The sequence below is a fragment of the Rhagoletis zephyria genome, unplaced genomic scaffold (genome assembly GCF_001687245.7).
Source record: "Rhagoletis zephyria isolate East Lansing unplaced genomic scaffold, Rhagoletis_zephyria_1.1 Rzeph_scaffold_01682, whole genome shotgun sequence".
NCBI classification, from domain to species: domain Eukaryota; kingdom Metazoa; phylum Arthropoda; class Insecta; order Diptera; family Tephritidae; genus Rhagoletis; species Rhagoletis zephyria.
Window position 1 is genome coordinate 17,110 of NW_016158766.1, and position 13,405 is coordinate 30,514.

Below are 13,405 nucleotides of genomic sequence, written 5' to 3' on the forward strand. Positions count from 1 at the left end.
TAAATATTTATTAATTATAATTCCATTCAATAAAAGAACTACAATAATTTGAATTAATTAATTGCCTTTATTTTTAGCATTCAAAAACAGTAGATAAAGCAGTGTAGAAAAACGCTTTTTTAACGTAAATTAATCGTTTACGAGACTCGTTTACAATTAAAAAACGGACGTAAAAATATTCGCATACGAATGCTTTTTCGATCCGTTTACGACTGTTCGTAGACGATGCACAATTTAAAGCGAAAAAGTGCTCGAAAAAGAGTCGTAAACGGCTATCATAAACGATTTTTAATCCGGTTTTTCTTCGAGAAAATATCCAATTACGAGCTTGTTTACGACGATTTTGCTGGCTGGGCTGTTGCTGGATGACTTACACACAGCGAAACTCCTCGACAATGCCTCTGCTGCAGATCTTGAGATAGTTAATAATAGTATGCCGACGAGGTATTCCAATAATTCTAACCCTGGTCTGCTAGACCTTTTTCTTACCTTCAATTTGGCCTATATTTTGAAATTTGACCAAATGACGTTTATCTCCGATCATGATTTAATTTTCTGTTCGGTAGATTTGGATTTAAGTCATCCACCAGTTAATGTATCTTTAATGTATCGTGATCTAAACTCTTTAAATACCAGTGCTTTGTTTTATAATTGGAATGATGTGCGATGTCTTCAGACAGTTGATGGTAAACTGCACTTTTTAAATAATAATTTGATTTCGTTGTTTTATCTTCATGTCTCTCTACGTATTATTCGTGCTGTAAATTCATCTTGCCCATGGTATACTAAGGAGGTCCGCTCTGCAATACGAAACAAACTGCCTGCTAAATGGAGACGAAATAATACTGACTTGTATTGGTGCCAATACAAAGTAGCCCGGAGTAGTGTTTATGCTACTGATATCATAAGAAAGGCGAAGCGTTTGTACTTCAACACTAAATTAAATCCGTTGCTTCCATCCAAAGATCTATGTTGCAACATCAAAAAACGTAATGTACATGGGAAAGTGAAATCAAACTGTATTATTGATCCTGATATAATAAACGATTTCTTTGTTAATGCCAGTAATGCTTTTGACCCCCTCCGTTAACGGATGCTACTCGGAATCAATCTTGTTTCGAAAAAGAGTTCCAGTTTGAAGGAGTAAGTGAAATAGAAGTGCTGAAATCTATTACGAAAATAAAGTCAAACGCCATAGGAGAAGATAGATTCTCGTTAAAATTCATAAAAATTACCTTACCATATATTATAAGCACTCTTACCCACATCATAAACTTTTGTTTTACAAGTGCTCCGTTTCCTTCTGCGTGGAAAAGAGCGATTATTCTACCTGTAGCTTAAAAAGCAATTGCAATAGATCCATGCGATTATAGACCAATAAGTATCTTGCCTTCAGAAAAATGAATTCCTATCACCCTGGCAGTCAGAAATCCCAACACAGTTGCTGCACAGCTATGCTAAAAGTACTTGATGATATTAGAACACAGGTTGACCAAGGAAACTTAACTCTTCTTTGCCTTTTAGATTTTTTCAAGGCTTTGGACATGGTAAATCATGACCTTCTGTGTGAAAAACATAGACAACTTTATGGCTTTGCTGATAGTTCTGTGAAAATTATGACCAGCTATTTAAAAGGAAGAACTCAAAGAGTAAAGGCAGAGAAAGCTTATTCTCAGTGTAGGGCGATTACCCCTGGTGTTCCACAAGGATCTATCATATGCCCTCTGTTGTTTGGTCTTTTTCTGTGTGTCGTTATGTGAATGTGCATGCATACGCCGACGATATCCAACTGTACTTGTCAAGCTACCCCAGTCAAATGCTACCAATCCTGAGTCGGTTGGAGGCTCAATCAGAAGAAGAGTCTTCGGCTTTCGAAAGTCATACCAAAGACTTTAAAAAAGGTACCGCGGGCGAACAGATGCCCCTGGAGTGTGTTCGTTGGCTAGATAAGCAAATCCAGTGAGACGAACAAGGCCAAAAGACAGCCCAGATGCACATGTAAGATCGTACAGCTGGAAAGATTTGCAAGGAAGGATGTGGCTCGTCAAGCTACTCGAGCGGGTGTAGAAAACCGGAAAGGAGCAATTCCATGCCTATTGTCCACCCGGGCTGGAAAGTGCTCCCAAGTATGGCCAGTAAGACCTGTGAGGTTAGCGAGACGAGCAGAATGGACGAGGTGAGTCAAGTGACTCGAACAAGGGTTTAAAGTGGATTTTCACTCCGGGAGGGATAGCCGGGGGTGGAACGAGATCAGTAAGTCTTGTGAGAGGAGCGAGCCGAGCTGGAAGAAAATGTTGAAAAATGTTGAAAACTGTTGGATACATGGAGTAACGTTGAAAATGTTGTAAAACACGGTGTAAATTTTGTAGTAAACCGTGGAAATTGGTGAATGCGTGGAAGTAAAAAGCAGATCTTACTACTTGTGGGGTTAAGCATGTGTATTCTGGTATGTTTAGTAGGTTGCGTGACTCGAGCTGGCCAAGCAAGTCTGGCTGGCGAGTAGTACTCCAGTCTGTTCAGTGAGGTACGGCCCTTCGGGCAGTATCGTGGGGGTTGTGGTTTAATACCCGAATGCGCGAGAACTTGCAAGGGTTCGATGTGGAGTTGCATTGCAGCGGGGTGCCGGGACCCAAAGAACGGCAGAGACATTTTATGGGGAAAAGTTAGTGAAAAAGTTAATTTTTAGAAGCCAAATGAATTGAAATATCACGACCGCGTGTGCGAAAGTGTAGTCGTCATGTAATCGTTGCATCATGATTGTGACGATGAAGCAACTATGATTGGACGACCAATGTGCAGAAAGCCTTACGCAGTTTAAGAATATCTGCGCCATTTACCCCAATAGAAATTAAACGTAATTTGGCCATACAGCTCATTGTTCCACTGATAGCTTACTCCGAGCTCGTATATAGCAAGCTAGACTCGGTGGCACCACATAAAATTGAGGTAGCATTTAATAGTGTTACACCCTATGTCTACGGGATTAGAAAGTATGATCACATCACTCCATGGAAAAATGCGATCCTGGGTTGCAGTATTTTCAATTACCTCGCTGCAAGAAATTGTATGTTTGTGTATAAGTTACTCGAGTGGAAGTCCCCTAAATATCTCTGCGACAAGCTCATACGACCAGTGTCACGCCGACATAACAACCTTATTGTCCCTAAACATACCTCACTGACCTCATCCAGACTGTTTTTCGTCAACGCTGTGCGACTTTGGAATGAACTACCTGAGTCGTTTAAAGTGTAACTAAACAGAGGTAGCTCTCTCACACGTGTATTAATCTAGCAGATCATGGCCACACACAACTCTAACCTATTGGGTATTTAGTTGCTACTTCGTTACACTATTCTTGATTTAGTTGCTCATTACGTGTTAGTTAAGTCTTAACCAAGCAGACTACTGCTATATCTTCGGTTCTCGATAACATATCGGAGTTCTACAAACAGCATATTTAGTTGCTCGCAGATATTTTAATTTATCATATTCTACAATCATCTCCTAACCTCAAATCAACCCCAGTCAGAATTTAAATGCTAGGATTGCTCTATAGGATTGTTCTATATCGAAAAAAGTATACCTTTTTTTTTTTAAATCATAAAATATTTAGAGGTCATTCAAAGCAAAAAAACCAATTTTCGTAGAAAGGGCATAGAATTCTTGAAAACCAATATTTTTCGATCGGAAAACTCAGATTATCTTCAGGAGACTTTCAATAGTAAGACCCAATTGTTTATTTAACCATTTTTTAATACTAAAGATTTTTTTTACTCCCCCCCCCCCATTGCATTTTTCGGGGTTTTTGGAGGTTTTTGGCGGACCTATAAATTATAGTTACTATGAAAAATATTGATTTTTAAGAATTCTACGCCATTTCTACGAAAAGTTGTTTTTCCCCCATATAAAATACATGGAAAACTTTTAGCGCTTTGAGCGACCTCTAAATATTTTCTAATTTGAAAATAAAAAAATAGGGGCATACTTTCTTCGGTATAGAAGAATCCTAGGGTGTGAGAGCATACAAATTCCGACTTTACTTTACCCATCCAAAAGCAAAAAAAAAAATAATTTTTAATTTACTACGTACATGTATCCAATTTCACGAAAGCAACTTAAGTGAAAAATTATCTAAATTTTTTTAAATTTATATGGAAATTGACAGAAAAGAAAAAATCATTTTCCGTTTAAACTGCTGGTGAAATCGGCTATAACGTAGAAAATAATTTTTCTAGACTTACAGAATTTGACTTGATAAGTTTTGATTTTAAAATTTTTACAATAGTCACAAGCATCGTACAGTTTCATAAGTAAAACACTGAACCAAAAACACCAATACACTAACCAAAAACACACCTACAGCCTGCCAAACACACACCTACAGCCCGCCAGAAAAAACGGTAAGAAGAGTTACTTTACTTATGGAACTGTACGAAGGTCACAAGGCACATTGAACAAGTAGTATCAGTAGAGAAGCCGATTTGATTTGTTTCAAATTATTTGGTCTCGAAAAGTCAAACATTTTTAATTTTTCTCACAAAAATTATAAATTGTTAAAATCTGCTTGTATGCGAGACCTTTCTCCATACAAAACAAGCGAATGAATAGCACCTTTTGGAACGTTCGCCCAACTCAACAGCACAACCGCTGATTGCTGGGCCTGGCAAAGGATGGATGGATCAATGCTTCGAAAAGCAAACAAATTTACTAAGAAAGAAAGTTGCAACAATTTTTATTTTTTCCAAATTCAATTTTTTATTTTTTATTTTTTTGTGTTTCACATAGCACGCTGTGATTTAGGAAAAAAATCAGAACAGTTTTTGACGTTTTCGATACCAGAAGCAATAACAAAATACACGCAAATGTTGTTTTTGCTTTAATGCTACTACCTGTTTGATGTGCCTTGAATAGTCATTATAAACAATTTATGAGATTTAAAATTAAAAACGTGGGGTGATCTCCAAAACAGCAGCTATAACTTCTACCGCTTAGACTTTGTTACTTTTTCAATTTTATTAATAAACATAATCGTGCTACTATTAAATAAAATGTTAATAAGCCACAATAAAGTTGACAAGGTAATTTTTATTCTAATAGCGATCTCCTGGCCTTAGCCATTATTGCTTTGACCACATAAATTGTGTTGTCTTACCTGATTCCTCCTCGACTAGTGTCATAGTTTAACATTCGGGTACCGTGCCGCCACGTGATATAAGATGATGGCTGTGGTATTTTGGAAATTACACATTTTAATTCGATAGTGCTTCCAGCTTTATAATATTTTTCTGGAGTGGCTGAGTCTCGTTCATCGAGTATTTCCACATGAGGAACTTTTAGGAAAGTGAAAACAAAATAAAAGTCAAGCAAATTTCTATGCAAGAGGGCAAATAAACAAGTACCATTTTTTCTATAAAATAAATAAAAGTCAAGCAAATTTCTATGCAAGAGGTCGAATAAACGAGTACCATTTTTTCTATAAAATAACCATTATTTTAAAATCCATAGAGCAATGATTTGTTCATTTTTCTGAGATAAGTAATCGGATTTTAACTAGTTTATGAAAGCAGCTCTGTCTTCGGATTTTCCAGTAAATAAGAAACTATCCAGTAACTTGCCAGTAACAAAATTTCGGAGAGTAGGTAAGCTAACATTTGCTCCCAATGAGAAAAATACGAAAACGCACCGAGGTTGCCACCCACTATTAAACATTTAAACACATAAAAATACATGTTTAATTTATAGGTACACTTATCTACTTTTAGGTAAAATTTAATCGGGAAATTAGTACAACTTGTAAATCCCTAGTGCGAAAAAGTATTTCATGACGTCCGCTAATAGGTGAATGATGTCAAATCGACGAAAGGTTAGCAGTCCGCTGATGGCGCAACCATTATTTTCTACATCGTGGCTCTTAAATACATACATATGTACATACAACAAGTGTTGACAACAATTCGAGATAGGTTAGTTTTCTATAAGCGAGAGATAATAGGTTCTTTCCCGTACGCAACGCGGGATCCCTCGGGTGCCCAAAATAGCCCAGAAATCATTCCCGTACTCAACAAAATGGGTAATAGAGAGCGAAAATTGGAACGTATTGGATTAAGTGTCTTCTTCTTCCTGCCCAAAACAGCCCGGACTTTTTCTCCGGGTAAAAATGGATAAAGCGTCAAAGTGCATATCAGCTGATTTGTGTTTACATGTTGCCTGTTTCTAGTGATGTGCTGAGTCAATACTTTTTAGTATTGATCGATATTCGGTACCGATTTAAAAAGTATCCAATATTCTCGATACTCGGTACCGAAACATTTATGTTTCGAATAAAAGCACACATAGGCCAAAAATATGGAAAAAAAGGTTCAGGGGGNGGCGAAAATTGGTACGTATTGGATCGTAAGTGTTTACATGTTGCCTGTTTCTAGCGCTGTGCTGAGTCAATACTTTTTAGTATTGATCGATATTCGGTACCGATTTAAAAAGTATCCAGTACTCTCGCTACTCGGTACCGAAACATTTAGGTTTCGAATAAAAGCGCACATAGGCCAAAAATATTGAAAAAACGGTTCAGGGGAGACTCGCCTATCAATACCCGAATGTAGGAGCCAATAGAGCTTTTAATACTGATTCAAATGAAAGATGTATATATGTCGGTTCGAGGCCATAATACAGAGAAACTCTTACTTGTTTGAAGCATTTTTGTTCCAGCTGAATCNCGATTTAAAAAGTATCCAATATTCTCGATACTCGGTACCGAAACATTTATGTTTCGAATAAAAGCACACATAGGCCAAAAATATGGAAAAAAAGGTTCAGGGGGGACTCGCCTATAAAAATCCGAATGTAGGAGCCAATAGAGCTTTTAATACTGATTCAAATGAAAGATGTATATATGTCGGTTCGAGGCCATAATGCAGAGAAACTCTTACTTGTTTGAAGCATTTTTGTTCCAGCTGAATCTGACGATATCATTTTTGTAGGCCTGGGGGCAGATTCTGTAACCAGTTAGCGACAATTTTCGAATCAGCATCGGTATGATATGAAATATTTTTACGTCAACAAGTGCGATATCGATCCGAAACTTGTCGCTAACTGGTTACAGAATCTCCCCCCTGAAAGGCTTCTTCATCCGTAAAAGCATTTTTCTTGAACCTTGGATCAACTAAGATTAAAACTGATAAAATAATACTTCTCTGTTGCGATAAGTTCAAGTGTTTTAGCCGATATCATATAAATTAGTAATTAAAGTTTTTTCTAAACTTGAAATGCATATAATGGCGAAGGTTTAATGTAAAGAATCGGTATCGGGTACCGAAAAGGAAGTATTGGGCACCGAAATCTTTTTTAAGTATTGGGTACCGAGTATTGGATACCGAAAATTCAGCACATCACTAGCTGTTTCACAAATTCTGGGCACGAAATGTGGTTTTTTGCGTTCCCGTACTTCTGGATTATGTTCCATTTTTGAGAGCGAATTCTCTAATTATCGCTTATTCTCTAATTACCGGATCCGGTCGGGATTGTTAGGGAAAGAACCTAATAATTATCTGCCGTGTACACAGCTTGTAGAGTACGTGATAGAAAAATGTTGAGATCTCTGTTTTGACTCTAGCTAGAATGAATATCTCCTAGAGTTGCTCTACGGTGTAAACTTAATTTCTCTACCGTGTACACTGTACACTTACTTAGCTTAAGAAAAACAATTAAGGGATTCACCATTGTGAATACCCCAAGTATTTTCATTTTTATAATAATAATAATAGACTGGCGCTTACACATATGTTATCAGTGTGCAGACCCCTTTTTACTTTAGTGTGGTAGAATCGGCAAAAATATGTGGTAGATTTGAATAAGATGTAGATTTTCCAATTCATATTTTTATTGGGTATACATATCTGATTCGCTTTTCAGCATTAAGAAAGCGATACTATCCTCTCTCAATAAATGATTGACTAACATAAATACATAATAATTAGCTAATGAATTTGGTTCCGTAGTTGAATAGTTTTAGATCTCGACACTTAACAAACTCCTGCTTTTCGTGACTCGGCGCAAAAATTGAAAATAATGGTTCCGTACGTCATGCGGACTGCGCCCCTCGTGCGGATGGGCGGGAAAAGAGGGTAAAACCGTTGGGATTATTACACGAAAAACGTATCAAGATAAATTCTTTGAGTTAAGGAAACATATTCTACTTTTTAGTGCATTTATGGAAACGTGGAAGATTAAAGAGTTTTTTGTTTGATTTTTTTAAAATTAATTTTTGTCGGGGGTACACCCGTTCATGTTCTATGCACATGCATACATTCTTAGTTACAACTTACCAATTACAGTTAAATATACTAACAATACTAAAGGCGGATGTGAAGAGACTTGGCACTCGTACGGCCCTTCGTCATGTTCATTCGTGTATTGTATCGAAAGCTTCCAGTCGTTTGGCTCTTCAAACTCCAAGGAATACCGCGAATCGCTACTATACGTATGGCGACCGAATGTTATCAGGGCTAAGTCATCACCTTTGCGACGCATCCAAGACACCTTTAAAAAAAAATAACGTTATATTAGTTCTAAAATTTTGCTAAAGTTTCAATAAATTGTTTTGAGGTCTTATGTAGGAATGTATGTATGTATGTATGTAGGAGACTGCACCTAGGGTTGCCAACATTTTCTAAGAAATTTATAGTACTTTTTCAAAAAAATCTGCAAAAATATAGTACATTTCAAATATATATAGTATTTTTTTTTAAGAAAAAGTAAAAATTATTTTTAAGTGTACATCTTTTTTCTCTCTTATGCATTTCCCCTATAAAAAAATATATTACTTTGAAAGTATCATATCCTTTATCGCTATCAATATTTAAATTAATATAAATCAAAAGTTTATTTTTTATTAGTGAGATATTCGCTTTATTTCTCTCATCTCACCATTTCAAAATCTTAATAGAAAAAACTCTTTCTGTGAATGCTGAAGTTGCGGGAATAGAGAGCATAAGCGAAATAATTTTAGGTAAATTTGGTAAATCTTTCTAACTATTTTTGTAAATGTTGCCATTTTTTATCTGTGGACCCTTTGTTTTAAAGTATATTTATTTTAATATTGATATTTCAGTATAAATGTCATGCATTTTAAAACATTTCTTTCTTACAAATGACTGAAATATATTTATATTTATAGTTGAAGAAATATAATATTTTTGCATATTATATTTTTTTCCAACAGTATACATACATATAGTACGCAGACCCAAAAAATAGTACAATACTATATACTATAGTATGGTTGGCAACCCTAACTGCACCTGCTATATACATATGTATTTATATTAGAGATCTAGGGATGTAAAGATATTCGCCGCCTGAAAGCTGATTGTTTTTTGGGAAGCTGTTTCTGAGCACGGTTGCTACATTGGTAAAATGTGGTAACTTCCTATCTCATTTGGTAACTTTCAGATTAAATGCCTGAAAACCTTAAAATATTTTACAATATCTGCGACAAAGCTACAAACCCGTAGCAAATTTCTCCTTTGGAATGAATTTGTTTTTGATGATACATACGAAATTGTGAGTTATGATTGGCGATATGTACAAACATTAATATGTGCCACAAGGAGCTTAGAAGATCATTATTTGATTTTTTCCACCATAAACCTTAACGACTTGCAGTTAAATATTATTAATCTGTGGAATAATGAAGTTACATATCCTTGCCTCAAAAGAGACTTATTTTCGTATTTGCCTTCTGGATCTGAACCATATGGGAGAAATTTATTTCTTATTACTCCTACACAAAATTGATAAAAATGCCAGGAATTTCTCTAAAGGGGTAAAAATCTATAAATCAATGATTTCACTGGATCACAAATTTTAATTTTTGTTTTGTGCACCGGATGCCAATATAAAATTTCAATGTTGAGCTGCGCGCTACATCTCAAATTCGAGTAAATTTATATACCTGTGGTTTTCGAAATTTTTGTAATTTACGCAGTTAGCAAATGAAAAGTAAACGGTATTGCACATCGCTTTTCGATGGGCCTGGTTTATTCCATTTTTAATTTATTAAAGAAGTTAATTAGTACAATAGGATCTAAAAGCTCTTTTATAGTACAACAGTAACTATAAAGCACAAACATAAAGCAACGAAAGAAAAACAATAAATAAAAAATAAATAAATAAATAAAATAAAGAATTAAGAATAAAATAAAGATAAAAGAAAAATGCAACTAATCCTAAGACTTAAAACTAACATTATTACCTAAATAAAAACACAACGAGAAAAACGTAAACTTATGTAGCAGATAGCGAAGCTCAGAGCACAAAAACTTATTGACGAAAGTACGAAAACAACACATTCCTAAAGTTGCCCTTGTTTAAGCTGCAGCGAGTAGCAGCTAGAATAGAATTCCATAAACGCGTGGTGTTGACAAAAAATAGTCTAGTTTCTGAGAAATTTATTAATCACAATCACTCCAAAAAAATTAAAAATTCAAACTCAGCACGCTGTATGATAAAATCTAGCTACTAACAAAGAAAATCGATAGATAAATAAATGTCATGAAGGGTCAAATGAAAATGCGCACTGATTTTTTTGTATGAAATATGGGCAGGAAAGAGTGTTACTCACACGTGCACGCCAAATCAATTAACCCAAATTGACCCCGTGTTGCCATATGGCAACGCAAAATACATCATGTTTAAGAGGGTGTAAAACAAAAACCGCTTACTTCAAAATGCTTATATGTACGTTAACTAATTCCTAAAATGCATATGTTTCGAAACGCATACGCTTCGATCAGATCCTTGCTGTCTTTCGATCAAAATATCATATATGAAGAAGTAAGCATGAATTTATAGAAAGCGTTTTTTTTATTTGCAAAATATGACAATGATAAATTATTAGCTAAAACATTAGTGACTCTATTGGTAACAAGTAACAATAAAAAACAATCGTGCATGCTATATAACTTAAATGTTTTTTAAGTCCGTTGCCATATGGCAACACGGGGCGTAATGTGAACTGTTCCTCTCTTTACCAAGTTTTGATATGTTTGCTAGCGCAAATTGACCCCGTGTTGCCATATGGCAACGCAAAATACCATCATGTATGAGACGGTGTAAAACAAAAATCGTTCGTATGTATTTTTGCAGTTTGCATTCCATCTAGCCCTGAACTGCCTAATCATATTATCGTATATTTCATTGTACAAGTGTTGAAGTGGTATACAAATGTAGTTTATCTGTTGTCAATGGCTTCCCGGCTGCGAAGGACGTTTATGGATAAAATACTATATGAGGAAACTGCCTTAATTGCCGCCTGGAATAGGTTTAATTTTGAATTGATTGTCGTTTCGGTGAGAGCTAATTCTGCACTTATACTCATTGCGAAAACCTCTGCTTGAAATATGCTGCAATGGTTAGGTAGCCTTACTGTCCGCCTGACGTTCAGTTCCCGGCAGTAAATCCAGGCAACCACTACCGTAACCATTTTAGAGCCGTCCGTGAAAATGTTTAGGTATCTACGGCTAGGTTTCATTCCCTTGCGCCATCCCTCCTCCTCAATCGTTGTGCAAAAAGTTCGTTTCCACTTAAAGCTAGGTGCCATGAAGTCTGTGCTGATTGTGCTTCCCGGCCCAATTAAGCGGTTCAGATTCTAAAATTGAATTTCTCTATGGCCGTCAATCTACCTGCGGATTTCGCAGAACGATTTTCCGCAAATCGGCCAAATGGCGGTAAACTAAGGGTTTTTTAAAGAGCACCCGTCGAAGTGGAGCCCAGCGCTCCCGCGATGCACAGTGCCGCTAGGCGCTGAACCTTCTACATTGGCCCGAGGTATAAGGACTTTTTTGCGGCATTCCAGCATCAGAGCAGGTGACAAACCCAAAGTGACTCCCACATTCTTTTACATGCATAAAGGGCGTTACTGGCCTTCTTCTATCTTTCTTCAACATTGCGCATCCACAGCTGTTTACTATCGAAAACTACTCCCAAATACTTTGTGTGGTCTTTAATTGACACCTCGATGCTACCTAGCCTCGGGGGTTTCTACACTTGGGACTAAACCACTGACCCACCCAAATTGACAAAAAAACTTCGTTGTGCTGGTGAAGCATGTAAAACTATAGGACGAGTAGCCTGTGCAAAATATGATGTGGTATATGTTTGAAGTGTTTTGCTACTTCATACTAAAAATTAACTTCTTCATCCGCTCTGTACGTAGAAATGTATATATTATCAATAAATGTATTAAAACTTATAAACAATGTTTCTATTATGTCATATTTTAACCAAATACTGCCCTCTAACAATCCATCTGCCAGGTGTTGCCATATGGCAACGGCCGATATCGGGAGAACTATACTACTCCCAAAGTTTTAGTCATATTTTTTCCTTTATTTTAACGCTACTTTTATCCTATATATAGATGAAACCAAAAAAATCTAAAAAAAATTAATCTGGGACAATTTGGGTTAACTCCATTGAAAAACGTGAGCTATGCGTTCAAATAATTAATTAATTAATTAATTAATTAATCCCAACGGCTTTTTACCCTCCATTCCCGCCCAACCGACACGAGGGGCGCAGTCCGCATGACGTACGGAACCTTTTTTTTTTTGTTTTAGTTTTTTCGTGCCGAGTAGTGGAAACAGGAGTTTGTTAAGTGTCGAGATCTAAAACTATTCAGCTACAGAATCAAATTCATCAGCTGATTGGATATGCTAAAGATAGTATTTCAATTATTGAGAGTGGAAATAATAGTTTTCTTTATAGTAAAAATCGAGTCCGATACGTCAAACGTGCTGGAATGACAGTTAAAATCTTGACATAAACCACGGAATGATTCGTTTAGTTCAAAATTAGTTTTGCATGGCTTTAAAAATAGAGGTCGAAAGTGTCTTGATCTACATTTTTGACAAGACCAACGAAGACCCTTACCCTCGTTAATAGCGTCTAATACTCTACCGCTCAAACCAGCACATTTTATATGGGCAATCCCATCGCAGAGCCAGCATGATACATAGGAGTCGCTTTTAACGTGGCAATTGGTGTAAATACACGACATGTTTAAAATTATATTTATTTTTAGGTTTTAGAAGCAAAAAAGCAAAAACGGTTTTGAAAACGATGTATTAATCAGTGAACCAATCAGCTGGTAAATATCAGTTAGCGAACAGTTTTAACTGCACTGTATATTTGACACCTAATAAACACAACGCAAACAGCTGTGACAAAGATGAAACAGCAGAAATGACAAAAAGACAAAAAGAGCAAAATCAATGTGCACAAACAAAAACAATTGTACAACAACAATATATTATATGAAACAAAATACTCGGCACATGCAATTAAGAATATCAAGTTAAATTAATCAAATTTACGGGAAATTTTGATGTTTTACTTATCTTTAAATCGT

General features: G+C 36.0%; 1 protein-coding gene across 5 annotated transcripts in view; it reads right to left on the minus strand.

Moving 5' to 3' along the window:
- dpr14 (defective proboscis extension response 14) overlaps positions 1-13,405 on the minus strand; it is a 75,824-nt gene that overhangs the window by 3,955 nt on the left and 58,464 nt on the right. For all 5 annotated transcript variants that reach the window (XM_017618677.1, XM_017618676.1, XM_017618675.1 and 2 more), the window contains 2 exons: positions 8,322-8,535; positions 5,153-5,330 (listed from right to left, as the gene is read on the minus strand). In XM_017618677.1, the coding sequence (XP_017474166.1) occupies positions 5,153-5,330; positions 8,322-8,535 (392 nt within the window). The remainder of the gene's footprint in view (positions 1-5,152; positions 5,331-8,321; positions 8,536-13,405) is intronic.